The sequence below is a fragment of the Cnephaeus nilssonii genome, assembly GCF_951640355.1.
Source record: "Cnephaeus nilssonii genome assembly, chromosome: 16".
Taxonomy (NCBI): Eukaryota; Metazoa; Chordata; class Mammalia; order Chiroptera; family Vespertilionidae; genus Cnephaeus; species Cnephaeus nilssonii.
The window spans coordinates 6,054,452-6,080,754 of NC_137087.1; the positions used below are offsets into that span (position 1 = coordinate 6,054,452).

Consider the following 26,303-nt stretch of genomic DNA (forward strand, 5'->3'; position numbering starts at 1 on the left):
GTCCATGGTCTCCGCCAGGGCGTGTGGCTTGTAGGGGCCTCCTTTCCGGCTCCTCAGACCAGAAACAGTGGCCTCTTCTCGGACCTCTGTGTGCCGTGTCCACACGCCGTGCATGGTTCTGCGTTTCGTCTCCCTGCGAGCCCGCCCCAGGGGTGCTGCGGGCTCCAGGCAACCCACTGCCCGCCGCCTGTGCTCCGGGCTTGGTTTCTTTCTCTGCCGCTGCTCACTTTTCAGAGTTCTTAGGAGGTTGCTCACGCATCCTACCTGGGTTTTTAGTTACATTCAGTGGTAGGACATAGGAGAGTGTGCTTACACCAACTTGAAGAGGCCTGGAAGTGTGTGAGTGTGTGAGTGTGAGTGTGTGAGTGTATGTGAGTGTGGGAATATATGAGTGTGTGTGTGTGAGTGTGTGTGTAAGTGTGTGTGTGTGTGAGTATGTGTGTGTGTGTATATGAGTGTGTGTGTTGTGTGAGTGTGTGTGTGTGTGAGTGTGTGTGTGAGTGTGTGTATATGAGTGTGTGTGTGTGTATATGAGTGTGTGTGTGTGACTGTGTGTGTGTGAGTGTGTGTATGAGTGTGTGTGTGTGAGTGTGTGTGTGTGTATATGTGTGTGTGTGTATGAGTGTGTGTTTGTGTGTGTGTGTGTGTGTGTGAGTGTTTGTGTATGTTTAACATAAAATGAGAACTTCACCATCTCCCACGCATCTGCCGAGACAGGGAGTGAACCAGGGAGCCACTTCCGTTGAGCACCAACTCCTCGCCAGGCACCGGGCCTCGGTGCACAGAAACGTCGCCCTCCTCCTCTGTGCGGAAAGGGTAGTAGTGTTAGCGCCAGGCAGAGTTGGGGAAATCAGCTCAGATTAATTAGTTCAAGGTCATGCAGACATAAGTGGCAGACTGAGGGTGTGTGTCGTGGCCTCTCTCAGAAAGATCCAGAAAGGTCTGTGGGAAACAGAAGTGACAGAAGGCTCAGGCTGATGTGCTTCCCCTCTGTCTGCAGGACGGAAGAAGGTGATGCCGTGATCATGCACCCCGGGGCCCTGTGCATCATGGTCCAGCTGCTGCCTCGGCTGTACCATCACGACCACGCCCAGGTACGTGTGACACACGGCCGGCCTTTCAGCTCCTGGCTGGGGACTTGGCTCTCCTTTGCGCCGTTGCCCTCGTTGCCCTCGGCACCCTGTGTGAGCGTGAGCGGAGCCCCTCGCGCAAAGGGCCGTCTGCGGGCCTGTGATGCCCCCGAGACGCTGGGTGAGTCCTGCCCCCTTCCCGGGCCGTTCAGGACCCAGCACTTCCGTGTGCGTGGCCACCTCGTGAAAACAGCAGCCAAACCAGACCGGGCTGCGATGATGGCGCCCTCACGAGGCCGGTCCGGGCGCTGAGGACAGCAGTGGGCGCTGGGGGACCCCAAGTCCTTGCTGTGCATGCTCCTCTCCTGGTGCGGCTGCGCTCTGGCCGGGGCTCTGTGTAGGGTGAGCTGGGCTAACAGCAGACACTGCCCACGGAGCCTGCATCTGCGCGGGGACCCGGAGGGGTGACAGTGCGGACAGACAAAATGAATAAGCTCACAAATGAATCCCCAGTTACAAATTGTGACAAGGGATGTTCGGGGGAAATCCAGGGTGCTGGGAGGGAACCTGGGAATGGAGGCGGGGGGCCCAATCACATCTCACTCAGTGAAGGGGGAGGTCAGGGGGGCCGCCCCTTAGATGGTGGCCTTAGGCAGGGGAAGGAGCCTGCTGGGTGGCTGGGCGGGGGGCAGGGCAGCGTGGGGACCGGGCGGTGAGAGGTGGGGCGGCCGAGGAAGGAGCGGCCTGTGTGGAGGTTTAGCCTGGAGCAAGCACCCTCCCGAGTGACGGGAGGACGAGGCTCGCAGGTTTTTGTATCAAAACCTTCCTGTGGCTGTGAGGCAGGGTGGGAGTAGGGGGGGCTGTGAGGTGGCCTGGGTGGCTGTGAGGCGGGGTCGGGGGAGGGTGGGGGGGGGGGCTGTGAGACAGGGCGGAGGGGGGTGTGGGGGGGGACAGCAGCCAGGAAGCCACGCCCACGGTCCGGGAGACACGTGCAGGCACGCGGCCAGGCTGTTGGTTGGAAAATGTGAAGCGGAGGGCGTCCAGACCCTCAGAGATAGAATCACTGCCCCAAGCTGAACGGGGGCCGGGCTGAGCTGCGGCTCTGAGCACTCTCAGCGGGGCGGTGACTGAGAGTTGTGGGGAGCAGCTGCGGAGGGAAGACCTGGCAGTGCACCCCAGATTCCCAGCGGGCCAAAGGGGCCGAGTGGACTGAGCTGCGGGTGGGCCTGGCCTGGGCCCTTCGCTGTTCACGTAGCCTCACAGCAGGTGGGGGGCGGGCTGTCGTCTCCACGCTAACCAGCCGGGAAATGGAGGCGCGGATCCCTTAAATACTTTGTAAGGGCTCCCACCGGTGCCCTGGCGTTAAATGCGGTCCTGCCTGGTGGGGTCTCGTGGCTTCTGAAGGAAGAGTGGGGGTGGGAGGCACAGGCCCAGCTTTGCTTTGGGAGTTTAAAAGGAGGTGGCATGTTGTAGGAAGACACGACAACTCGTGGCCTTACTAATCGCAGCCTGAGAATGGCAGGGCTTAGGAAACAAGGTGCAAGCCCTCCGAGGTGGAGGGGGGAGTGCCGGGAGAAAGCCGGTGAGCCCTCCGAGGTGGGGGGTGGGGGGGGTGGAGAAAGCCAGTGAGCCCTCCGAGGTCAGGGGGGAGGGGGTGGGTGAAGCCGGTGAGCGGCGAAGGTGGGCTGTGCTCACGGGGGAAACGCTGGTGTCTGGTAAGGAGTGACAAAGGACCAACGCCGTCCGGTCTGCGTGTCCCTTCGTAACCGAATCCCTTTTCTGGTCCGTTTCTCTGCCGAAAAGTGACGACACGGTGATGTTCAAACCAAGGAGTAGGGAGACATCTAATAGTGACGTGAATGCGCCGTGTAGTTGGCAACATTTATGGAAAAGCAGTGGGCGGGGCTAACGTGGACCAGGCTGCTCCTTAGTTACCGTTGCTGTGGGACAAACTGCAGTAACGATGACGGCCGTTGTCTCATTGCTGTGGGTCAGGAGTTCAGGCAGGCGCAGCCCCACAGCGCACGGCCTCCGGGCGCCGCTGGCCTCACCCCTCGCGGCTCGGCGCCCCCCAGGCTGCTCAGATGCACGGGGCCCCCGGAGGCTCACTGCTCAGGTCCCCGGGCCTTGGTCTGAGCTGCTGGTAGGATCCCGAGGTCTCTGCCTCGGAGCCCTCTGCGTCTGACCGCGGCCTGTGTCCCTCCAGGTGGGTTCTCCGATCGGCCACATGGCAGCCCAGGGCTCGGAAAGGCACGCAAGCAGGAGCACGCCAGCACGGCGTCCACGGCCGTCTGTTGGTCAGCGTTCAGCTTAGACTCGTGGGAAGGGCCACCTGCCCCCTGCTGGGTGGGCACATGAGGGCCCAAGAGCGAGGGGCTGCTGGGCGCATCACTGAAAACCCCGCCTCACTTGCCCGGAGCATCCGACTGAAGGGCAAACGTATTTGCTCCCCAGCCCAAATGCCTCCTAGTCATTTCGTTATCCGGGGTCTGGACCCTTCTCTCTCTACCTTGGCCTCTCTGGGGCCTACGGAAACTGGCACACATTGTCCTATGCAGGAACGCTCCTTTATCAACATGAGAATTTCCCTGTTTTGCATGTGCTCGAGGCTCAGGAAGCTTTGTAACTCCCTCGGGTCTCGGGCTGGTGCGGGGAGACGGGACACACTCCCAGGCCCACGGTCAGATGTGTTTGGTGAACGGGCCTCTCACCGTCGGGCTCTCGCGGACGCAGGCCGTGCAGCCTGCACGTCCTTCCACGGGCGGTCGCCTCATGAGGAGCTGGCTTCCTTGGCTGCAGTTTGGACCATGATGGACTCGCAATGAGAACTACGCCGATGGTTGGGATGGTCTTAGCACTAAGACAGTTGCTCTCGGTGTGCTGCACAAACCCCCCCATGGCACTGCCTGTGGAGTGGCTCAGAGGACAGTGTCCGCCCTCCCTGCTCCTAGCGCCTCATGAGCCTGGGTTTCAGATAAACCCATGAGCTGCCACATTAGTATATGGACAGGAACTTCCTCTCATTCTATGGTGATAATTAGACAAGTTAAGAATGAAAATGAATCCCATTTGGTATGCAACTTTTCTCTATTCAGGTTGCAGTAAATAATTTAGGAAAAGTAATTTCTCCCAGCTTTAAAATATGCAAATGAAAGGTAGTGGTGCATTTTCTCAAATATTTTCTGCAGATGCCAAACCAGTGCTAGTCAAAGTTGGATAATTGCAGTAATTAATATCTGAAAGGGGGGTGTGAACCTTATAACAACAAATAGGATAGTAAATCAAGTGAGAAATAACCCAGGAGGAAATGCTGGAAAGAGGGCTGCAGTGTGCGGGTTTTGTTGCAGAAAGAGGAGCAGGGAAGGAAGTGCCAGTAGAGGGCAGTGTTATTAAGAAGATGGGCTGTGAGTTCCCACTCGTCTCCCGTAATCTGCTCTGTTCACAGCCCAGAAGTGGTTTGCTTTTTCTCCAAATACTAGTGCTGCAGGTTGCCCTGGGAAACAGACAGGCCAGCTGGCCTTGTCTCCTCTTGCGCCATCCCCGGTATTAGAGGGGGGCTGTGGGAATTTTACTGTGAATGCTGCTGTCCTAGCACAAGGCGAGATGGAGTTCAGCTCAAGTCCTCCTGAAGCTGAGTTGGCCCCGGGAAAAAAATAACGAATTAGGAACAGGACAGTTTCCCTTCCGGGGTGCTCAGCAGCCGCAGGGGTCTTGCCATAGAGGTGCCCGCTTCTGGGAGTAGCTAGTAACCCCTCCTGGGTGCCATGAGGATTCAGAGATGAGTGTTAAGGACCTCACAGCCTGTGTTTGAGGCTGGGTGGCAGAGGAGTGTAGAAAATGGAAGGGCATTCTGACGGCAGAGGAGTGTAGAAAATGGAAGGTCATCCTGATGGCTGCCACAAATGTGTGTCCACAGGCCTTGGGACAGAGCGAAGGGAGGGCCAGAGAGGTGGGGCCACCGGGCTAAGCTTAAGGAAAGGATGTGCCATGACAGTAGGTGTAGGAGGAAGGCAAGGAAGCTCAGGCACAGAGGGAGACGCGGAGGAAGGCGCCATGTAGGGCCCCTGGCGAGTTCAGCGGGGCCAGGACGGCCCGTGTGGGCAGAGGAGCGGTGAGTGGGCTGGAAGGTTATTTGAAGCCACGTTATGAAGGGCTTTGAACACCATGAAGAGAAGTGAACTTCATTGGGTTGTCATCCATTGTCGTCGTCATCACTACTGTGATGTTTAAATTTTATTTGTTGATTTTATTTTATTTTCTTAAAATATATTTTTCTTGATTTCAAAGAGGAAGGAAGAGGGAGAGAGAGATAGAAACATCAATGATGAGAGAGAATCACTGTTTGGCTGCTTCCTGCACACCCCCTACTGGGAACTGAGCCCACAACCCGGGCATGTGCCCTGACCAGGAATCGAACCTGGGACCCTTCAGTCCGCAGTCCGATGTTCTATCCACTGAGCAAAACCATCTGGGCTTTATTTATTGATTTTAGAGAGAAGGGAAGGAAGAGAGAGAGACCTTCGGTTGTTCCACTTATCTATCCATTTATCGGCTGGTTCTGCATGTCCCTGAGCCCACAGCCTGGGCACAGTGGGACGACGCTCTAACCAGCTGTGCTGCCTGGCCAGGGCCCATGGTGTTTAATGAGCACCCACTCTATGAAGGCAGAGTTCAGGCTCCGAAGACAGCAGATGCTGTCACATCTCAGCTCCGCCAGTCATAGCCATGGGAAAAGACCATGGGAAATTCTTTAACCCCTTTGACCCTAACTTCCTTGGCTGCAGTGTGGGGTGATCTCTCCCTCGTGGCATTGCCATCAGGAGGAAATGAAGCGATGCCAGAGCTCAGCATGGTGAGTAGACACATCCGCCCAAGAAGCACTGCTGGGGGTGCAGGACGGCTTTAGCACGCGTTTTCTCATGCAGTACCTGCAGGAACCCTGCCAGCAGGTAGCAGTACCCCGCTTGGCAGATGAGGCCCTGAGCCTGTAGCAGGTGAGTGGCAGCACTAACATTGTGGCCGGTGGCGGTGTCCCTGGGAGAAGGCTCCCAGTCCTCCTGCCTCGGTGCCAGGTGGCCTTTCCTGTAAAGAAGTGGTGGCCAGCCCTAGCCAGTTGGCTCAGTGGATAGAGCGTTGGCCTGTGAACTGAAGGGTCCCAGGTTTGATTCCGGTCAAGGTTACATGCCTGGGTTGGGGGTTTGATCCCCAGTAGGGGGCGTGCAGGAGGCAGCTGATCAATGATTCTCTCTCATCATTGACATTTCCATCTCTCTCTCCCTCTCCCCTCCTCTCTGAAATCAATAAAAATATATTATAAAAAAAAGAAGTGGTGGCCATGGGAGCGTATTGGGAGCAGCAACATGATCGTTCTGACCTCGAGTCGCGGTTGGTACATCCAGGTTCTGCTGGAGCCTCCTGCTGGTCTGGCGGGAAGCAGGAAGCTGGGCTGGGCACTGCATGTGTCTGTCAACTCATTTGTCCCTCGGTTTCGAAAAGGTGCCATTTTCTGGAATTAGCCTATAATTCACACACATTGAACTAATCATATGAGTTTCAAATAACTGAAATATCGACAGCAGTAACAGCCCCGGAGAGCACCGCGTCAGGGCAGGCTACTGAAAAAGAGCCATTTCCTCCAACAAGGAAACTGGTAAAGGAGGAGTCCTGCTGAGTTACAGTAGAACACACTAGAGCAGTGATGGGCAGCCTTTTGAGCTTGGTGTGTCAAACTTCGCCAAAAAACTGAGCATAACTCGGGTAGTGTGTCACTTTGAGGAAGAAACTAACTCCAAGACTCTAGTCGCAAATGTTTCATCCTCAGGAGCAGCAAATGTTTCATCCTCGGCATGCGGCCGCGTGTCATCAGAAATGGCTACGCGTGTCAGTGCTGACACGCGTGTCATAGGTTCGCCATCACTGCACTAGAGATTCCAAATACGTTCAGTTTCTAGGTTCCTCGTGCTCTTTCATTCTGAACCCGAGCCCCCAAATATCCCTATTGTTTCTGAATGGAAAAGCCTCAGGCCCTCGTCAAACGCCAGGCCCTTCTTAGGATCGTCTCTTAAGTGGAGCAGAGGGAGCAGCTCTGGCCTGGAGATGGAGAGGGTCCAGGCTGTGGTGCCGAGGACGCTGGAGTGAGAGGGAACGTGGGAGGGATGAGCTCTGCCAGTGATCAGGTGACCAGCCTTCTCGTTCCCTCTGCCATCATTATATCTGACTCGCATAGTCCACTTCCTTTTTCTGCATCTCAAATTCAGCTCCTCACATTTGGCCTGGGGCACAGGGGTTGCAGACTCAGTGTCTGGGGGGCACAGAGGTAAAGGAAGTGCAGAAGTTAAGCAGGTGCCAACAAGAGCTCCGCTAAGGCCCGTGCTATAGGGAAGGGCCTAAAGTATTCACAGCTAATTAGGGAGAAATACGATAGAAACAAAGCCACACTATGCCCACCAAATACAACATTTCTACAGGCCCCTGGTCGGCAAACTGCGGCTCACCAGCCACATGCGGCTCTTTGGCCCCTTGAGTGTGGCTTTTCCACAAAATACCATGGTCTGGGCGAGTCTATTTTGAAGAAGTGGTGTTAGAAGAAGTTTAAGTTTAAAAAATGTGGCTCTCAAAAGAAATTTCAATCATTGTACTGTTGATATTTGGCTCTGCTGACTATTGAGTTTGCCGACCACTGCTCTAGGCCATCAGTTTAGGACCAATCAGCTAGTGAGTTCCCTCCTATGAGCACACAATGCGGCGTTAAAACCATGGCATTGGAGTGAGACCTGGCCTGGTGCCAGGCCTGCCACTCGTCAGCTGTGTGGCCTTAGGAAATGGTGTACCTTTTCCGGTCTCAGTCGCTCATAATTTCCCAGAGAAGAGCAGAGGGGAGAGTAGTTGTAAAACATGTAGTCCGGCACCTGGCTACATGTAGTGCGGCCTCCGTCATGCCCCGCCTCCTCTGGCTTTGGCTGTTCGTGTTCCCAGGACCCGGCCCTGGCACATACACTTCTGGAACTATTAAATGAAAGGTAACACGTCGTAGGTGTACTTCCACCGGGCATCCTCCTACGTTGAGTTCATAACAGAGCACTGATGCTGAACTGCAAGCTAATGTCTGCGTAGGAATGGCAAGCCTGGGCTCTCTCCTCTGCCTTCTCTGCACTGGATCCGCGACCTGAGTGACTCACATGGAAGGCGACAGGATGGTGTGGAGGGTCTCAAGCAGCTTCAGCAATGGATCCGAACCCATGAGTGAACGTCAGCAGCAATAACCACGCTCGTCTCATGTTTCAGTGCACACAGACGCATAGACACACAGACACACAGTACACACCACAGACACACAGGCACATGGATGCACAGTACACACTACAGACATACAAATACACAGTAAACACGACAGACACACAGACACACCGCAGACACACAGACGGAATCACAGACACATAGCCTGGTAAGAAGCGCAGAAGAGTGGGTGTGAGGGAGCCCAGGGGCTTCCGTGCCAGGGCAGCAATAATCCAGTGGCATGAGGACAGCGCGACCCTGAACTGTTTTCCAGCTGTGCCATGGAGGTTTGGTGCCAGCCACAGGGGGAATGGTCCCCTGGCCTCTCAAACACACCACAGCTGTGCTGTCCGGAGGCGAGGAAGCAGGATGGTGAGGGCCTGAGAAGCCACTTTGGCCCTGAGAGGAAAGACTGGGGAGCGAGAGCAGGGAAGATGCTTGCTGGTTGACTGGTGGTAGAACAGTCAAGGACAGACGAGGCCAGGTGGTTAAAGTGAAAGGTTTAGGCCCTGTAGGAGGAGACACTCGCAGGAACGGGATGCAGGCCGTACACGCTGAGTGGCTCGGCCCTGGGCTTCACAAGCAGGTGCTTGGTTTGAGGTGGAGAGAAGCCAGCACCAGAGCCAGTGGCCTGGGGGAGCCTGTCCTGCTGGCAGCGCCGAGGGCCCTGGCCTCTCAGGATGATGGAAATAGCCAAACCCATGGAGGTGTGTTTTACGGCCAGCACTGTGCGCGTGGCTCAGTTCAGGCAGCCTTTTTGTGGGCAGAGCCGTGAGCACTAGGTTCCCTGTGAGCTTTGAGGGTTGGCCTAACACGGGAGGATGGTTCCCAGTGCCCGATCCCGTTTCACTTGGCTTTGCCGGTATCCAGGTCCCGCCACACCCCTGCCTGCAGGAGAATGGGGCCCTGCTGCCCACAGCACCCGCCAGGTGCCGGAGGCCTGCAGCCTGGAGCTGGCTGGCGCTCTCTGAGCTTCAGCAGGGGGCCTGCAGGCAGCGCATGCCGTGATGGAGTGGCCTCCGGATTGGATCTCCCAGTTGGACTTCCTGTCCCTCCCTCACCAGGCAACCCCAGGGAGCCAGATTCAGTGTGGGCCTCAGTTCCCTTGTCTGTGAATGGGCGATAGGAGCGCCTGGCGCGGGGTGTTGGCCTGAGCTTTAAGTGAGCTTGTGCATGGAAGCACTGGCCTGCCGGTAGGAAGTACTGAGCACAGGCCCCGGTGAATGGACCCTCCTCTCTGCAAGACACTGTGCTCCCTACAGCCTTGCTCAGGGCCCTGCTCCAGAGAATCCTGGGTGGAAATCTGTGAACAACAACAAATCTGTTTTAAAATGTCTCGAACAAAAGAATGGTGTCAGCAGTTTACTTTGTACCAGCCACAGAGAAACACAGAGCAAGTGAGCCTCCTGGGTGCGAGGAGGCCCAGCCACGGGTGGACGGGTCTGGCTGGAGGGCGGTACCAGGGCTCTGGAGCCCCGCTGGGCCCCACTGCTCCCTGGTCCAGTGGTCTCTATGGTGTTTTGGGTCCCAGGCTGGGCAGGCACCCTCCAGGTGGATGTGTACAAGCTGGTCTCCTGCTGGTTCTCATGCCCACCTCAGGGCTGACCACTGAGCGGGTTGGGGGTGGGGTGGGGGTGCGGGGTTGGGTGCTGGGGTGAATGAGCCAGGCTCACAACTGCCCAGGACCTCAGCCTTTCCCGGAAAGGCCATGCTCACACTCGTCCCTTGGTGTCTGCACGAGTGAGCGTGCCCTCTCCCAGACAGACCAGGCCCGTGCTGCCCGGATCTCCCTTTCACACCTAACCGGCACATCACCCTTCCTGCCTCCCCTCAGCCCCCTGGGGTAGGGCACCCCTATGTCCCGGAACACCCTGTGCCTTGTGCTCACACTGACGAGGCAGCGGTTGCATCGGAGGCACAGAGAGGTGCTCTGGAGGCGAGGGTGAAGAGCTGTTGACTCGGCAGCAGCTCACAGCGTGGGGACGGCGGGAGCGAGGGAGGACAGGCAGGTGCGGATCTGCCAGTGTGTGCTTCTCCTGACCGAGGTGCGGAGGCAGCAGAGCTTGCTTAGGTGAGAGGGCGCGGATGTGCCTCGACCAACAAGTAGGAGCTCCGTGGAGGATGGGATGGGAAAGAGCTTTCCCACTTGGGCGTCAGCCGGAAGGGCCCGGTGCAGCCAGCAAAGGGCGTCCAGCAAAGGGCTGGAGCACAGGGGGCCGAGGAGGGGATGGAAGGGAAGTTGAAAGAGACAAATACTTTATAAATATAAGGTCCTCAGCTTCTGTTACCAGGAAGCATTGGCCAGCAGATGTCTGATTTGTAAAGAACAGCAGCAAAGGCAGCAGATTTGGAGCAGGCACCCCCACTCATCGCGGTCGTCGAGGAAGCATGGACCTCGGACCTGCTCACACCGACCCGAGGTCACGAACTCCGTGCCTACCAGGCCACATGGGCACCGCAAGCGAGAACTAAGGAAGCAAGATAAAAACTAAAATAGCTCGTCAGGCAAAACAAACCCGTGGGCTTTATGCATCCCGGCACCCCATTCACGTCTCGGATCCTAAAAGCTGACGTCACTTAAATTGCACCATCTCGCTTCTGAAATCATCAGATAAAGAATATGTCAGCCAAATTGGAACAGGCAACTCTGACAAATTTGTGTGGCTCAATATAAACGTCTAGTTCTTTTTAAGTGTCTGGGGGAAGCAGACGCTGGTCGCCGGGTGCTTTCTACCTGTGCGCAGGACACAGCGTGGACTGATGCACCGAAGCCATGCCTTCTCGGACGGACTCAACCCCCCAGGACCACATGGGCTCTGCGACCACTTACCTGAACCAGGAGATAAAGTGGGGAGGAGAGAAATAAGGAAAAATAAACACCCGCACTGGACAGGGATGACCTGAAAGCTCGGCTGTTCCGTGAAGAACGCAGAAGCTCCTAGTGAGCCGCCCGCACAGCGCTGGGTGGTGATTGCCTGGGGACCCAGCCCGTGGGCCAGTCTGGTGACCCTGCGCGCTCACCACTGAGTCCTAATTGACCATCAGCCCCGTCCTGCGTGCACGTCAGGAAAATCAATCCATTTGTAGGGGGAGACAGTTTCCTGCTACTGCTCATATTTTCACTAAAACCCCATTTTACTGGAACCAACATTGAAAAAAACAGTACATTTTATTCAAAACAAGGCGATATTGGTATTGATGGAGCTGCAGTGATAATGAGGGCGATCAATCTTCCCTCCTCCATTATGGGGTATTGAGCAATTTTGGAGTAAACTTGTGGCATCATTAGGCAAGATCAGCATTTCTCCTTTTTGAAAACTTTTTCTTTTTTGCATATTTAAAGTATTCCTGCTGGGGGCGGGGGCGGTGGGCCTGGGTGTGGGGAGGAGCGGAAGAAGCAAAACGGACAAACAAACGGAAGACCCTGCAAGCCTCCAGAGCAGTGATGAAGGGCGGGTGATGGAGACAGGAGGCTGCAGACGTTTCTCCCTAATTCTTACCAGTAATACATTGTGGTGGTGCTTTTGCATCTTGCTTTATACAGTTCTCCCACCCACCCCAAGACTCCCCAACTCTCCCCCAAATTAAAAGACTGTAGTTACCAAAACCCAAGTTCTGGACGATGAGAAGTCCAAGGCCAGAGGGTGGAAGTGTTCCCTTACATCAGGCGTCCTCAAACTACGGCCCGCGGGCCACATGCGGGTGTTTTTGCCGTTTTGTTTTTTTACTTCAAAATAAGATATGTGCAGTGGGCATAGGAATTTGTTCATAGTTTTTTTTAAACTATAGTCCGGCCCTCCAACGGTCTGAGGGACAGTGAACTGGCCCCGTTTAAAAAGTTTGAGGACCCCTGCCTTACATGAAGCGGAGGGTATTTCCTGAGCTCTCACTCCCAGGCAAATCCCACTCCCCAGGCTGGGGTGCCAGCTCAGACGCAGGGCTGTTAGTGAGGGAGCCAGCTGAGGGCGCAGCCATTGCCAGCCCCAGCTGCTTCTCCAGACAGGGGACTGCAAACCCGCCTGACCAGACTCTGTCCGCCTTCTGAGAGCGGCCACATGTCTGACTTCATGTAAATCTCCGGACTTGTAAGTTTTGTCAGTGGATTCAGAAATTACTTCAACATCGCAGGCCAAGGGCACCGTCCCTGGCAGATGCGCTCGCCTGCTGTGTGCAGCCTGTTTTAGGGTCGCCTCGCGGGCATCCGAGCGCAGGGGCTCCCGCCCTCCCGCAGACGGGCTCTGGGCCCCCTGCGGTGAGCGGGGCCCTGTGAGGGCCCACGACAGGCAGGAGTCGGTGGCCACAGGCTGGGAGGGGTGCGGCCTCCCGGCCCCACAACCAGTTCGAGGCCTGGTGGGAGCCCATGAAAGGCGCCGCACACACTCGGGCCTCAAGGACTCACACGGCCTGGTTACTCGTAGCTGTCCCGGGAGATCCAGTGCTCCGTGGCCAGTCACATCCAGGGCCTGGTGAAGTCGGAGAAGAACCGCCAGGTCGCGTGTGAGGCGGGGATGCTCAGGACCCTCATGGCCTCCTGCCGCCAGGCCCTGGCCACCGGCAGCGGCGCCCTGCACTGCGGCCTCGTCCGGATCTTTGAAAAGCTGGCTTCCCAAGCGATTGAACCGGATGTGTTAAGGTACCGTGCGCTGCGCTTAGGACCCCGAGCCCCGGGCAGCGCGCTCACGCACAGTGGGCAGGCGCAGGGCCCGGAGCGCTGTCCCCGGGCCCCTCCGGCCCTCCCAGCACCGGCCACTGCGAGGCCGGGGAGCCCGGAGCTGTGCGGACAGAGGGAGGGCCCGCAGAGCAGACAGAGGCCCGTGAGCTGCTGGTCTCGGCGAGGGGGCAATAGTCAAAGGGCCTGTGACATTACAGAACCCTCGGTGGGGTGCTTGGGGGGTGCTTGGCGGGGTGCTTGGGGGGGGTGCTTGGTAGGGTGCTTGGTGGGGGTGCTTGGCGAGTTCTTGGTGGGGGCGCTTGGCGGGGTGCTTGGCGGGGTGCTTGGTGGGGGTGCTTGGCGGGTTCTTGGTGGAGTGCTTGGTAGGGGTGCTTGGTGGGGGTGCTTGGCGGGGTGCTTGGTGGAGTGCTTGGTAGGGGTGCTTGGTGGGGGTGCTTGGCAGGGTGCTTGGTGGGGTGCTTGGTGGGGTGCTTGGTGGGGGTGCTTGGGGTGCTTGGTGGAGTGCTTGGTGGGGTGCTTGGTGGGGTGCTTGGGGTGCTTGGTGGGGGTGCTTGGTGGGGTGCTTGGTGGAGGAGCTTGGTGGGTGCTTGGTAGGGTGCTTGGTGGAGGAGCTTGGTGGGTGCTTGGTGGGGTGCTTGGTGGAGGAGCTTGGTGGGTGCTTGGTGGGGGTGCTTGGCAGGATGCTTGGCAGGGAGAGCTGGGGCAGAGCTGGGAGATCCACAGCCCGGAGGTTAGAGGTCAGGGCAGCCTCCCTGAGCCCTTCGGCCTGTGTAACATTACCCAGCCGGGAGACCGGACTGGGGGTGGGAGGGGGGCTGTGAGTTCACTGGCTGAGGGCAGCAGCCAGGACTCCTGACAGGCAGCAGGACAGAGACTGCCCTGTGGCAGCCCCTCCTGAAACCGTCCTGGAGGGAAGAGGTACGGGCGGGGCAGACACGAAGACAAAAGGTAGAGGCCAGAAAGGCTCAGGAGGGAGGTCAGGCCTCCTACGGCCCTGTGACCGGGCCACCCACCCGCGGTGTTGGGGGCAGAGTGCAGGGTCCCACGCCTGCGGGGCCTGTGCTGGCCACAGGGCCCTGTGCAGAGGGGGCGGCAGGCACCCTTCCGGCGGCAGGCGTGGGCTCAGGGCCAGGCCGGCCTCTCTGCCTCTGGAGGTGCCAGCGGCCGGGCAGTGCCGCTGCGCCTGCTTAGGCTGTTGGTAAGCTCCACTGGAAACTGACAGAGAAGTTGACAGTTATTTTCCAACACATTCCTCTTCCTCCCGAGGCCCAGTGGCGGCTCCTAGCTGGTCACTGGTCACGTCAATGCACCTGAAACTTCTAACTCCTCGGCTCGCTGGGTGCTCGGAGCGTGGCTGGAGGAGGGGTTCCAGGCAGAGAGGAAGCTGGGGGTGGGGGTGCAGCACTGGGATGCAGGGAAGCGCTAGATGAGGCTGGGAAACTGCCGCAAACTGTCTCCTCCGTTTGCTTCTGTGTTGGTGTCGTGTGCAGACAGTTCCTAGCCCTGGGAGCTCCCTCACCGCCAGCTGCTGCGGCGCAAATCCCCGGGCCGTCTGGTGTGCACGGAGGGGCCTCTGGACGCCCAGGTGAGGACGGAGGGAAGGACAGGGCAGCTTAACGGGAATTCCAAGAGAGCGGGCATTCCTGGCAAGGGCTCACTCACAGCAAATGGGAAGCAGATTTAAAACATGGTTTTCCTGCTACTCAGTGGAGCAAATGAGGAAAGCAGAGGGCTAGGTGGTGCCGGAGGGAGAGCAGGTCCGAGGAGGGTGGCCTTGCCCCGTACAGGACAGGTGAGGGTGAGCAGGAGCCGAGCCTGGGCCCAGCGCTGCGTCTGGACCGCGGTGCCGTGACGGCTTTGTGCGCAGCTCTCAGCTCAGGGCCGGGTCAGGAGGCGGAGCATTGGGGGGATCCCGGGTGTCAGGCCTCCTGGGAGGATGCTGGTCCAGGAAACTAGCTTGGAGAAAAGAAACCTGCGGACACACTACGTGTGAGGTCACCTAGAACATTAAGGCAAGGAGCCCCAGTTGGGAAGCAAGAACGAAGAGTCGGCTTGGGCTGGTGGCCGGAGCTGGAGGCAAGAGCTTTCAGGGAGGCAGGCTGCTCAGAAAGGAGGTCGGGGAGCCAAGACGAAGCCTCGGCCCCGGCTGCCCCTGGGCAAGCCAGGACGGCAACAGCAAGGGGTGTGAGGGGATTGCAGGGAGAAGTTTCGGGGGCGGGGGTAGTTGTGACCACAGTGCAGCGCTATCAGAACCCGCAGGGAGCCCGGGTGGGCGGCCAGGAGAGCTGTCCTCACAGGGGCAGGAACCAGGGGGTAACTGCAGAGCCCTCCTCCGGCTGCGGCTGAATGTGGGGGCCACGGTCAGAGGGGGCAGGAATGCTTTAGCACAGCCACAGCTCTGCTCTTGTTGCTGCCTTAGGGCCACAGGCGGTGGCGGAGGAGACTGCTGAGGGCCCTGCAGGAGCTGCCCAGGACGCCAGCCCGTGTCCCGCAGGCACACAGGCCCTCAGGCCCCGGACGCCGGCCCAGAGCCCCACGCCTGCCCTCCAGACAGCTCTGAGCCTCATCTCCATGACCTCCCCCCGCAACCTGCAGCCGCAGCGGGCCACCCTGGCTCCGTCCTTCGTGGAATTTGACATGTCCGTGGAAGGTTATGGGTATGGCGGCCTTTGCATATAAAATACACCTAATTACTTTCCTGGTGCCTCAGGTGCAGCATAGCATTGACTCCAAAGTTCCATCAGCTCCCACCACTCGGCAGGGAGCTATGGCTGCTCACGCACGCCCCGCCCCGTCTGCTCAGTGCTTCTCAGGGCGGCGTCCCCAGCTGCATAGGGCCAGGGCCCCCTGCGGTGTCTGCATTCTGGAATGTTCTCTCTTCCAGCCTCCAGTTTGGGTTCCTTTCTTAGGTCATAGGACCTGCGTCAACCACGGAGTGGTTTCTATCCCCGGAGTCTCATGGTCCAAGAGCAAGTGAGGCCCCTGCAAGAGACAGAGGAGTGGGCTTGCAGGGCACTCACCGGACGCTGCCTCTTTCCAGGTGTTTGTTTATCCCGACCCTGTCCACGGTGATGGGAGCCAGCACTGAGTACTCGGTCTCCGGAGGGATTGGGACAGGTAGGCGCTGCCCGGGTCCGGCTGGCGGGCCACCTCCGCTCTGCCCGGGGAGTGCGTCCCCAGGAAGCCTGGGTTTCAGATTTCCTCTGGGCGTGTCCAGAGCCCCGAGTCTCCCTCTCAGGTCTGTGCGTGTGAGTCATCCTCTGTCTGTCATGCCTCTTAGGGCAGGTGTCCTGTTCACGGCACGTCCTCCTGCTCTGTGGTCAGGGTCCTGGTGCCTGAGCCTGGGCTGACGAGGCTGAAATGGACACCTCACCCCTCCCTCATCCCACCTTCCAACTCTCCCTGGAGATAAATGGGAGTTCCCTGTGAGGCCGCTCAGGAACAAGCCTGTCCGGGATCGTGAGAGGCCTGGGCCCGGTCCTGGGCGTGCTCTGCACAGCGCTGTCCCCGCTGGGAGCCAGGCCCTCTGGCCGGACAGCCAGGGTTTCTATGGAAACTGGTGCATGTGGGGGGCACCCAGTGATTCTGCTCCTTAGTGAGAATAGCAGGCCCTGCTGGCAGTGCCAACCCCGCCCTGAGGTGGGAGGGCAGGGTCTGCTCAGGGACAGCCTGTCCCTGCAGGTGCCGCCTTCTGCCCCTCGGAGCACACTGCCCACCCAGGCAGGCTGGCTGCGCCTAAAGGGGGGTGGGTCTCAGGGCTTCAGGGCTGTGCCCGCTCCAGGCCCTTGGGGGTGGGTCTCAGGGCTGTGCCCCCCTCTGCTCGCTTGGCAGGGCAGCATGGGAGAATAGGGGGCACAGAATTGGAAAGAGTGTTTGAGGACCTAGGCTCAAGTCCCGGCGGGATTATGCCTTTTCCTGAGAGGATGAGTGAGCAGACAAGAGCATCCTGCTGGGTGGGGTTGATGTAAAGTGAGCATGAGTCGGAGGCACGGTGCTGGCACACAGTAGGACCACCCCGGGGGAAATCCCAGCCACAGCGACACTGGGAGGCTTCCCCAGCAGCGCAGAGCCTCAGGGCACTTGTACTCCAACCGCAGGTGCCGCCAGGCCCTTCCCCCCGCCCGCCGGCCTGACCTTCTCCTGCTGGTTCCTGGTCAGCAGGCACAGCTCGGCCCTCGAGGGCCACCCGCTGCGCTTCCTGACCCTGGTGCGCCACCTGGCCCGGACCGAGCAGCCCTTCGTCTGCTTCTCCGTCAGCCTCTGCCCGGACGACCTCTCCTTGGTCGTGTCCACAGAAGAGAAGGAGTTTCAGCCTCTGGGTAGGCCTTGGAACCACAGCTGGTTTCTCCCCACGTGGGGAACCGGGTGGGGGTGGGAAGTCAGCAGCTCCTGGCGCAGAGCCCAGGAGCCTGGCCCTCGCTCTGTCCTGCTGGCGGCAGGTCCCGGCTCTGTCATCGCATCAGGACGCACTACGCTCACCTGCCTGTGACGGCCCCTAGTGGCCGAGACGGTCAAGCTCAGTGCATCCTGGCGACACCTGTCCCATGATCCCTGAAAGTGTCACTTTCAGGGGAAACCTGGGAAGGCCCAGGGGAGGCTTGGCGTCCTTTACACAGCAGGACCGCCTTTCCCGCTCCCTCTAAAGACCTTGCCAGCACATGTGGGGAAGACCTGGAGTCTGACTCCCAGGCTGGAACCTGGGCTGGAACCTGGGCTGTGACCTAGCTCTCTGTGCCTCAGGATGGCCAAACGGAATCATCACTGTACCTCCCTCACAGGGTTGTCATGGAAATGAAATGCGCTGATATTTGTAACAGTCCTCAAAGCAGTGTCTGGCTCAAAGCACGACCTCAGCAGGGATCGCTGCTGCTGTCACTATTTTGTAAGCGGGGCACGACCAGGCTCCCTGGCACCAGGCCCCAGCCTCCTGGGCTGCGGCAGCCTCCCGCCACACGGGAGATCTGTGTTGCTCTCTCTTCCAGATGTCATGGAACCCGAGGACAGCTCTGAGCCCTCTGCGGGACGCCAGCTTCAGGTCAGGTGTGGCCAGCTGCTGGCTTGTGGCCAGTGGCATCACCTGGCTGTGGTTGTCACCAAGGAAATGAAAAGGAATTGTACCGTTTCCACCTATCTGGATGGGCAGGCCATTGGCTCAGCCAAGGTGAGATGGTCCCCAGCCGCGCTCGCCCCACCCCTGCCTCCTGGCCGCACCGCCCTGGGTGGCCTCGTCCAGGCCTGTGCTTTCTCTTGGCAGCAGGGTTGGCATCCAGTGAGGCCCCCTCACTGTCCCGAACGCTTGGCTGAACTCAGGCATAAAAGGGCATCTTTACAAAATGTGATAAAGGTCATGCAGCCAACGCAGAAGGCAAAACGTGGAAACGAGAGTAGTCATGACTGCTATGACCGGAAGAATAGGCATAAGAAAACATGTCTCTAGAGTGAAAAGTCAAGACGGTTTACATCCATGGGGTGAATTCCCAGGGAGGTCTGAGCAGGGCCAGAGTCCAACTCTGTAAGAGGCGTCCCGGGAGTCAGTGCCCTGGCCTGGTTGCGGCCACGCCGAAGAGCAAGGTGCCAGAGCTGTGAGGACACCGACGTGTCCTGCCAGATTCAGAGAGGGAGTGGCCAGGACAGGATGAGTCTCCATGTAGGGAAGACACAGAGGTGAGCACAGCTGGAGGAAGTGCCTCATCGCTGGCATTAGTCACCGCGGTCCTGAGGTTTAAGGTCGAGGAGCCAGGAGGCTGGGACCTGACCATCATGCTCCAGCCGCCAGTCAGAGGTCCCAGGGAGGCCAGGCAGCGAAGGGCATTGTCACCTGGCCGCACTCCCATCACGTGGAAAGCCCGAAGGGCTGCGTCCGGGTCAGTTACTGCAGAGCATCGTGGGAGGGTAGTTCGGCAGTATTTCCAAAGTCTTCTGGTGGCCGGATACGCAGCCAGAATGGAGAGCCTTAGATTAATAGGGTTTCTCATTCAACACTATTGCCGCTCTGATAATCTTGTTGTGGGGCCTATTCTATGTTTGTTAGGACACTGAGCAGTGTCTGTGGTCCCCCTGCGTGCCATGGCATGCCCCGTCCCCACTTGTGACCAGCAAAAACGTCTCCACATTTCCAATTGTCTGCTGGCGCGGGGCAAAACAGCCCAGGCTGAGACTCATTAGGTTAGCACAACCTAAATTCTCTAGGACACCGCCACGTAAATGGGATGCCGTCTTCTGGTAGAAGTATCTTATAAAAATAAAACGCACGGTAATCAGAAAGATGCGGCAAGAGAATGAGAAGAACAGGTCTCCAAACCAGAAAATTAGCTTTTTTTCTGCAATCATTATCAATACTAGACCTCCATCACTCCCTCCCTCCCTCCCTCCCTCCCTCCCTCCCTCCCTCCCTCCCTCCCTCTTTACATTTTTATTGAGCACTTACTATGTGTTAAGTACTGTTTCAGGTACTGGGAATTGTCCATGTCCAGTCAAATACCTCCAGGAGTGTGCATATCTAGAATATAATCTTTTAGGATTAGATTTTTCACTCACATGATTCTCGGGAAATTCACCCAAGTTGTTGCACATGTCAGTAGTTCATTCGTTTTTATTGCTGAGTAGTGTTCCATGGAATTTATAATAATAAAAGCATAATATGCTAATTAGACCGATGTCCTTCCGGACAAAGCCGCAGTGGGCAGGGCCGCAGCAGAGGCGGCAGAGGGCCCTGGCGGTGGCAGCAGCAGCAGGCGGGGGCCAGCGCCAGGCCCTTGCATGAATTTCATGCATCAGGCCTCTAGTGGATACATGACCATTGAAGACCATCTGGATTATTTCCAGGGTTTGGCTATTAAAAATAAAGCCACGATGAACATTGTGAACAGTTCTTTGTGTGAACTTAAGTCTTCATTTCTCTGAAGTAGATACCCACTGTCCAACGGCTGGGTTCGGTGGCATTACAGGTTTACTTTGATAAGAAACTGCCAAACTATTCCCAGAGCGACTGTCCCCCATCTTACATTCCCACCGGCAATGAATGACTCAGGTTCTCTGCATTCGGTGTTGTCACTATGTTGTAATTAGCCTGATAACTGTGTAATGGTGTGTTTTCCAATTAAAAATTTTTAAAGTTTATTTTTTATTTTTATTTTTTTATGTATTTTTATGGATTTCAGAGAGGAAGGGAGAGGGAGAGAGAGATAGAAACATCAATGATGAGAGAAAATCATTAATTGGCTGCCTCCTGCATGCCCCCCACTGGGGATGGAGCCTGCAACCTGGGCATATGCCCTGACTGGGAATCGAATTGGTGACCTCTTGGTTCCTGGGTTGAAGCTCAACCATTGAGCTATACTCAGCTGGGCTCAATTAAAGTTTATATTCAATTAAAAAAATATTTTTTATTGATTTATTTTGGAGAGAGGGGAAGGGAAAGGGAGAGAGAGATAGAAACATTGATGAGGAGAGAACATCGTTCGGCTGCCTCCTATATGCCCCTCACTTGGGGATTGAGCCCACAGCCCAGGTATGTGCCCTTGACCTGGAATTGAATTGGTGACCTGTTGGTGCATGGCTCGATGTTCAAGCACTGAGCCACAACAGCCAGGCATCATTCAATAATATTATGGATTAGTTTTAGGGGTATGCATAGTGGTTAGACCAGGGGTCCTCAAACTTTTTAAACAGGGGGCCAGTTCACTGTCCCTCAGATCGTTGAAGGGCCGGACTATAGTTTAAAAAAAACTATGAACAAATTCCTATGCACACTGCACATATCTTATTTTGAAGTAAAAAAACAAAACGGCAAAAACACCCGCATGTTGCCCGCGGGCCGTAGTTTGAGGACGCCTGGGTTAGACAATCTTTACAAAGATTCCCCCCTGAAACTAGCTAGTACCCAACTAGCACCATATATAGTTATTACAGTACTAGAGGCCCAATACACGAAATTGTGCATGGGCCAGGGCCAATCTGTAGGGTGACCAGCGGGGCGATCGGGGAGCGGCGCTGGCCTACTCGCCAGCCGGCCCCACCCCCTGATCGCCCGGCCGCCACCATCAGCCACCACCAGTCACCTCCCTCTGCAGATCAACCAGAGGGGTTGGTTAGAGGGTCCCCTCTAGCACCCGCCTTTGCTGGCCTGGGGCCTGCTGCTGGGGGCAGCTCCTGCATTGAGGGTCTGCCCCCTGGTGGTCAGTGGGTGTCATAGCAACCGGGTGTTCCACTGGTTGTTCTGCCATTCGGTTGATTTGCATATTAAGCTTTTATTATTGACTATATTTCTTATACTACTAGAGGCCCACTGTCCGCCGGTGCCCCAGGCCTTCCGAAAGCCTCCGGCGCTGCGGAGGCTTTCGAAAGGCCTTGCGCCGGAGCAGACAGCCGGCCAGGTCCCCCGCTTTGGCCTTTGATCGCGGGGGACCTGGCCGCCGGTGCCCCAGGCCTTCCGAAAGCCTCCGGGGCAGCCATGGCACAGACGCTGAGCTCGCGGCGCCACTGGCGCCGCGAGCTCAGCGTCCTGCTGGCCCAATCAGCTACCCCGGCCACCCTGAGTCCCGCCCCCTGCGCCTCCTGCTGGCCCAATCGTGGGCGTAGCGGAGTGATGGTAATTTACATATTACCATTTTATTATGTAGGATACTTTACATCCCCATGACTATTCTGTAACTGCCAATTTGTACTTCTTAGTTTCTTTACCTTTTTCACCTAGTTCCCCAGCCCTCCAACCCCCTGACCACCATCAGTCTGTTCTCTGTATCTATGAGTCTGTTTCTGTTTTGTTCGTTCATTTATATTGCTCTTTATATTCCACATATAAGTGAAATCACATGTTATTTGTCTTTCTCTGACTGGCTTATTTCACGTAGCATGAGGCCCTCCAGGTCCATCCATGCTGTTGCCAATGGTAAGATTTCCTTCTTTCTATGGCCGAAGTATTACATTGTGTAAATGTACCACAGCTTTTTATTCACTCGTCTATTGATGGACAGTTGGGTTGCTTCCATAGCTTGGCTATCTATAATAATAAAAGTGTAATATGCTAATTAGACCAGACGTCCTTCCGGACGAAGCTTGTCCGGGGCCAAGGCCGAGTCACAGGCGGCAGAGGCGGCAGAGGCCCCCGGCTGCTGCAGCGGGTGGGGGCTGAGCCCCTTGCACAGATTTCGTGCATCGGGCCTCTAGTTGTAAATAATGCTGCAATGGAAATGGACATATATTCTTTCGAATTAGTGTTTTGAGTTTCTCTTGATATATACCCCAAAGTGGAATTTCTGGGCCATAAGCCAATTTCATTTTTAATTTTTTGAGACACCTCCATATAATTTTCCATAGTGACTGCACCAATCTGCATTTCCACCAATAATGCACAAGGGTTTCCTTTTCTCCACACCCTTGACAACATTTGTTTTTTATTAACTTATTGATGATAGCCATTCTAGCAGGCATGAGGTGATATCTCATGTGGTTTTAAATTGCATTTCTCTGATGGTTAGTGACATTGAGCATCTTTTCATGTCCATTAGCCTTCTGTATGACCTCTTTGGAGAAGTGTCTATGCAGGCCCTCTGACCATTTTTTAATTGGATTGTTTGTGTTTTTGGTGTTGAGTTGTGTGAGTTCTTTATAAATATTGGATATTAACCACATATACATATATATATATATATATATATATATATATATATATATATATATATATATATATATATTAGAGGCCAAGTGCATGAATTCGTGCATGGGTGGGGTCCAGCCCAGGGGAGGGGACATGGGCAGTTGCCCGGCCTGCCTACTGGTCGAACTCCTGGTCGAGGGGACAATTTGCATATTAGCCTTTTATTATATAGGATATACACTGAGTGGCCAGATTATTATGCATTCAGAGATCATCATAATCTGGCCACTCAGTGTATTCTCCCATTCAGTGGGTTGTTTCTTTGTTTTGTTGATGATTTCCTTTGCTATGCAAAAACTTTTTAGTTTGGTATGGTTCAATTGATTTACTTATTTTTTTGTTTGTTTATTTGTTTCTCTTGCCTGAGGAGGTTTATCAGAAAATATATATATATATTATTAAGAGAGATGTCCAAGATTTTGCTGCCTATGTTTTTTCCTAGGATTTTTATGGTATCGAGTCTTACATTTAAGTCTTTAATCTATTTTGAGCTACTTCTTGTATATAGTGTAAGGAGGGTGTCTAGTTTCATTTTTTGCAATTATCTGTCCAATTTTCTCAACACCATTTATTGAATAGACTGTCTTTACCCCATTGTATGTTCTTGCCTCCTTTATCAAATATTAATTGACCATATAGGCATGGTTTTTTTCTGGGATCTCTATTCTGTTCTATTCATCTCTATGTCTGTTTTTATGCCAGTGCCATGCTATTTTGATTAACATAGCCTTGTAATATATTTTGATATCAGGTAGCATGCTCCCTTTAACATTTTTCTTCTTTCTCAAGATGGCTGTAGTTGTTCAGGGTCTTTTGTGGTTCCATATGTACTTTTGAATTATTTATTTATAGTTCTGTGAAATATGCCATTAGTATTTTGATAGAAAATACATTGAATCTATAGATTGGTTAGGGTAGTATGAGCATTTTAACAATGTCAATTCTTCCTGGTGTATTTTTAATTTGCATTTCCTTGATAGCTAATCACATTGAACATCTTCTCATGTGTTTCTTTGTCATCTGTATATACTCTTCAGTGATGTCTGTTCATGTCTTTTACTCATTTTCTAATTGCATTGTGTGATTTTACTGTTGAGTTTTAAGGGTTTTTCTATATATTTTAGATACTAGTACTCTGTCAAGTATTTAATTTGCAAATACTTTTTCCTGATTTATAGCTTATTTTTATCTTCTTTCACATGGATTTTTTTAGAGCCAATACCTTATTTAATAAAGTGCAATTTATCAGTTTTCTTTTATAGTTCTTGCTTTTGGTGTTAAGTTGAAGACCTTTTTGCCTGAGTATTTTCTCCTATGCTTTTAAAAAGCGTCTTCTAGTTTAAAACTTTACATTTTAGTTTGTGATAAATTTTGAGCTAATTTCTGAGTAAGGCATGAGGTCTAGGTTGCTGTTCATTCCTTCACCTATGAACGTCCAGTTTTTCAGCACTGGTTGTTGAAGATGCCACGCTTCCACCATTGAACTGCTTTTGAACCTTTGTTAAGAAACAGTTGGGCATATTTGTATGGGTTTATTTCTGGATCTTCTATTTTATTCCATTGTCTACATGGCTATCCCCCTACAAATACCATACTGTCTTAATTATGTGGCTATATAATAAACCTTAATATGGGGTGGAGTGGTACCAATATTTCAAAAATGAAGAATTAATCTACTTATTAAGCTATTTGTTTAAGCCTAGAGCCACTGTCTTTTCATATAAGTTTTAGAATTGGCTTGTCTGTCTACAAAAAGCCTTCTGAGGTTTTGATAGGGTTGCGTTAAACCTATCGATCATTTTGGGGAGAAATTACATCTTTGCTGTGTTGAGTCTTCCTCTCCAGGAGCACAGTCTGTCCCTTCCTTTGCACGGGTCTCCCCTGATTCACTTACCATCCTTTCGGACTTTTCAGTAACAGCTCCTGCACGGGTTCTATTAAGTGCTTCAGTTCCTTTGAGCAGCTGTAAATGGTATTGATCTTGATTTTAGCTTCTGCATGTTCATTGTTAGACTTAGAATGCAGTTACTTTTGTGTGTTGATCACGTATCCATCCTGGGACCTTGCTGAGCTCACTGGTTAGTTCTAGGAGCTTGGGGTGGTTTTTTAAATTGTAGATTCCTTGGAATTTTCTACATGGCCATATCCTTTGCAAATAGAGATACTTTCTTTCTTCCCATTCTGTAGATCTGTAGTTATTTTTAGTACATAACTTAATGTGTCGCTACTGGACACGTGGGTTCTCAGTGGGATGACTGGGACACACAAATGGACGTTTCGGTGGCTCTCACTATTCCTCAGTTTGTTTCCTAAGGCGCAGCCGCCCACCTCCACTAGTATTTCATAAACTGTTTGCTGCCCTGTTTCTCAGCTTTGAGAGTTATCTTCGTAATGCTTTCAGGTAAAATGAGTCTTTACTTTGAGAGAAGAATGAAGTGCATCACTTTATGTCCACTGGTATTTATTTGATTGATTCCGAAGTTAACCACCTCCCACCCTTTGCCTGTTAACAGATGCTATACATCCAGGCCTTGCCAGGACCTTTCCTTTCGATGGACCCGTCGTCGTTTGTGGATGTTTACGGGTATATCGCTACCCCTCGGGTTTGGAAGCAAAGGTCGACGTTAACATGGCGTCTGGGCCCCACATACCTCTTTGAAGAAGCCATCTCAGTGGAAACTCTAGAAGTTATTAACAAGCTCGGCCCGAGATACTGCGGCAACTTCCAAGCTGTGCCTGCCCAAGGTGGAGTGTTCTGATTGATAATGATCTTGCTGATTTTATTTTAAAACCAGACATCCATTTATTTATAGCATATTTATAAAGAGTAAACTCAGCACTGGCTGGTCAGTCGGGAAGACCTGTGTAAGTGGATCGTTATATGTTCACAAGCAACAGGAAATGTCACAAGAAAGGAAATGACAATGTCCTTCATATTTCATCTCCAAAGCACATGATGGGGAGAGTGGTGGGTCATACCCTCAGCAAAGGGGAGAAGAGAGTGAGATAAATAAGATACATTCCTTTTAATGAAGGAGCTTTTTAACTAAAGTACACTGCTGTTCTCAATTATTAAACAGGCAGACACAACATCCACATTTCGTTATTGATTGTCGGCTGTTGAAGCGGGAGCGTCGCTCTCGTGCTCCGCCGAGTTAAGGGGGCAGCTCCCAGCTGGGAAGGGCGATAAGTGAATCTCGGTCCTCCTGTCTTGTGATGGGGAAGCGCTGAGAGCGTTGAGTTCCTCTGTCTCTAGGCCCGCGCCTCCTTCCGCCTTCCTTTCCTCTGGCTAGCAGCGCTGGCCAGGACTGCGAGGGGCAGGTGTCCAGCCAGCGGCACTGACTATTCTTACCTGCTTCTCCTGTCACACACCGGCTCTCCTTGACCCAGGGTCCTGGCACGGCTTCCCGCGGGGCGCTGTCCAGGGACATGCCTCTCACTGGACGCCTCGGCTGTCAGCCCGGCCTGTGTCTCTTCCTTATAAGGAGCTTTCTTATCCTTATCGTTCTGGCTTGGGGGAGCAAGGTTGTGCCCTTGATAGGTGTTGCAAACGTAGCAACGTCACACCTGGAAGGCCTCTATGTCATAGTGGGGTTAACATTGTGAGATTAATCCACGATTTTTTATG

The 26,303-nt window shown here is 54.4% G+C and overlaps 1 protein-coding gene across 1 annotated transcript in view; it reads left to right on the plus strand.

Moving 5' to 3' along the window:
* The window catches only part of WDFY4 (WDFY family member 4), a 255,480-nt gene that overhangs the window by 77,014 nt on the left and 152,163 nt on the right, over positions 1 to 26,303 (plus strand). Inside the window, exons 13-20 of the mRNA XM_079793291.1 lie at positions 1,001 to 1,094; positions 12,764 to 12,978; positions 14,508 to 14,602; positions 15,437 to 15,674; positions 16,058 to 16,134; positions 17,115 to 17,336; positions 18,000 to 18,178; positions 25,189 to 25,420. Coding sequence (XP_079649417.1) covers positions 1,001 to 1,094; positions 12,764 to 12,978; positions 14,508 to 14,602; positions 15,437 to 15,674; positions 16,058 to 16,134; positions 17,115 to 17,336; positions 18,000 to 18,178; positions 25,189 to 25,420 — 1,352 coding nt within the window. The remainder of the gene's footprint in view (positions 1 to 1,000; positions 1,095 to 12,763; positions 12,979 to 14,507; positions 14,603 to 15,436; positions 15,675 to 16,057; positions 16,135 to 17,114; positions 17,337 to 17,999; positions 18,179 to 25,188; positions 25,421 to 26,303) is intronic.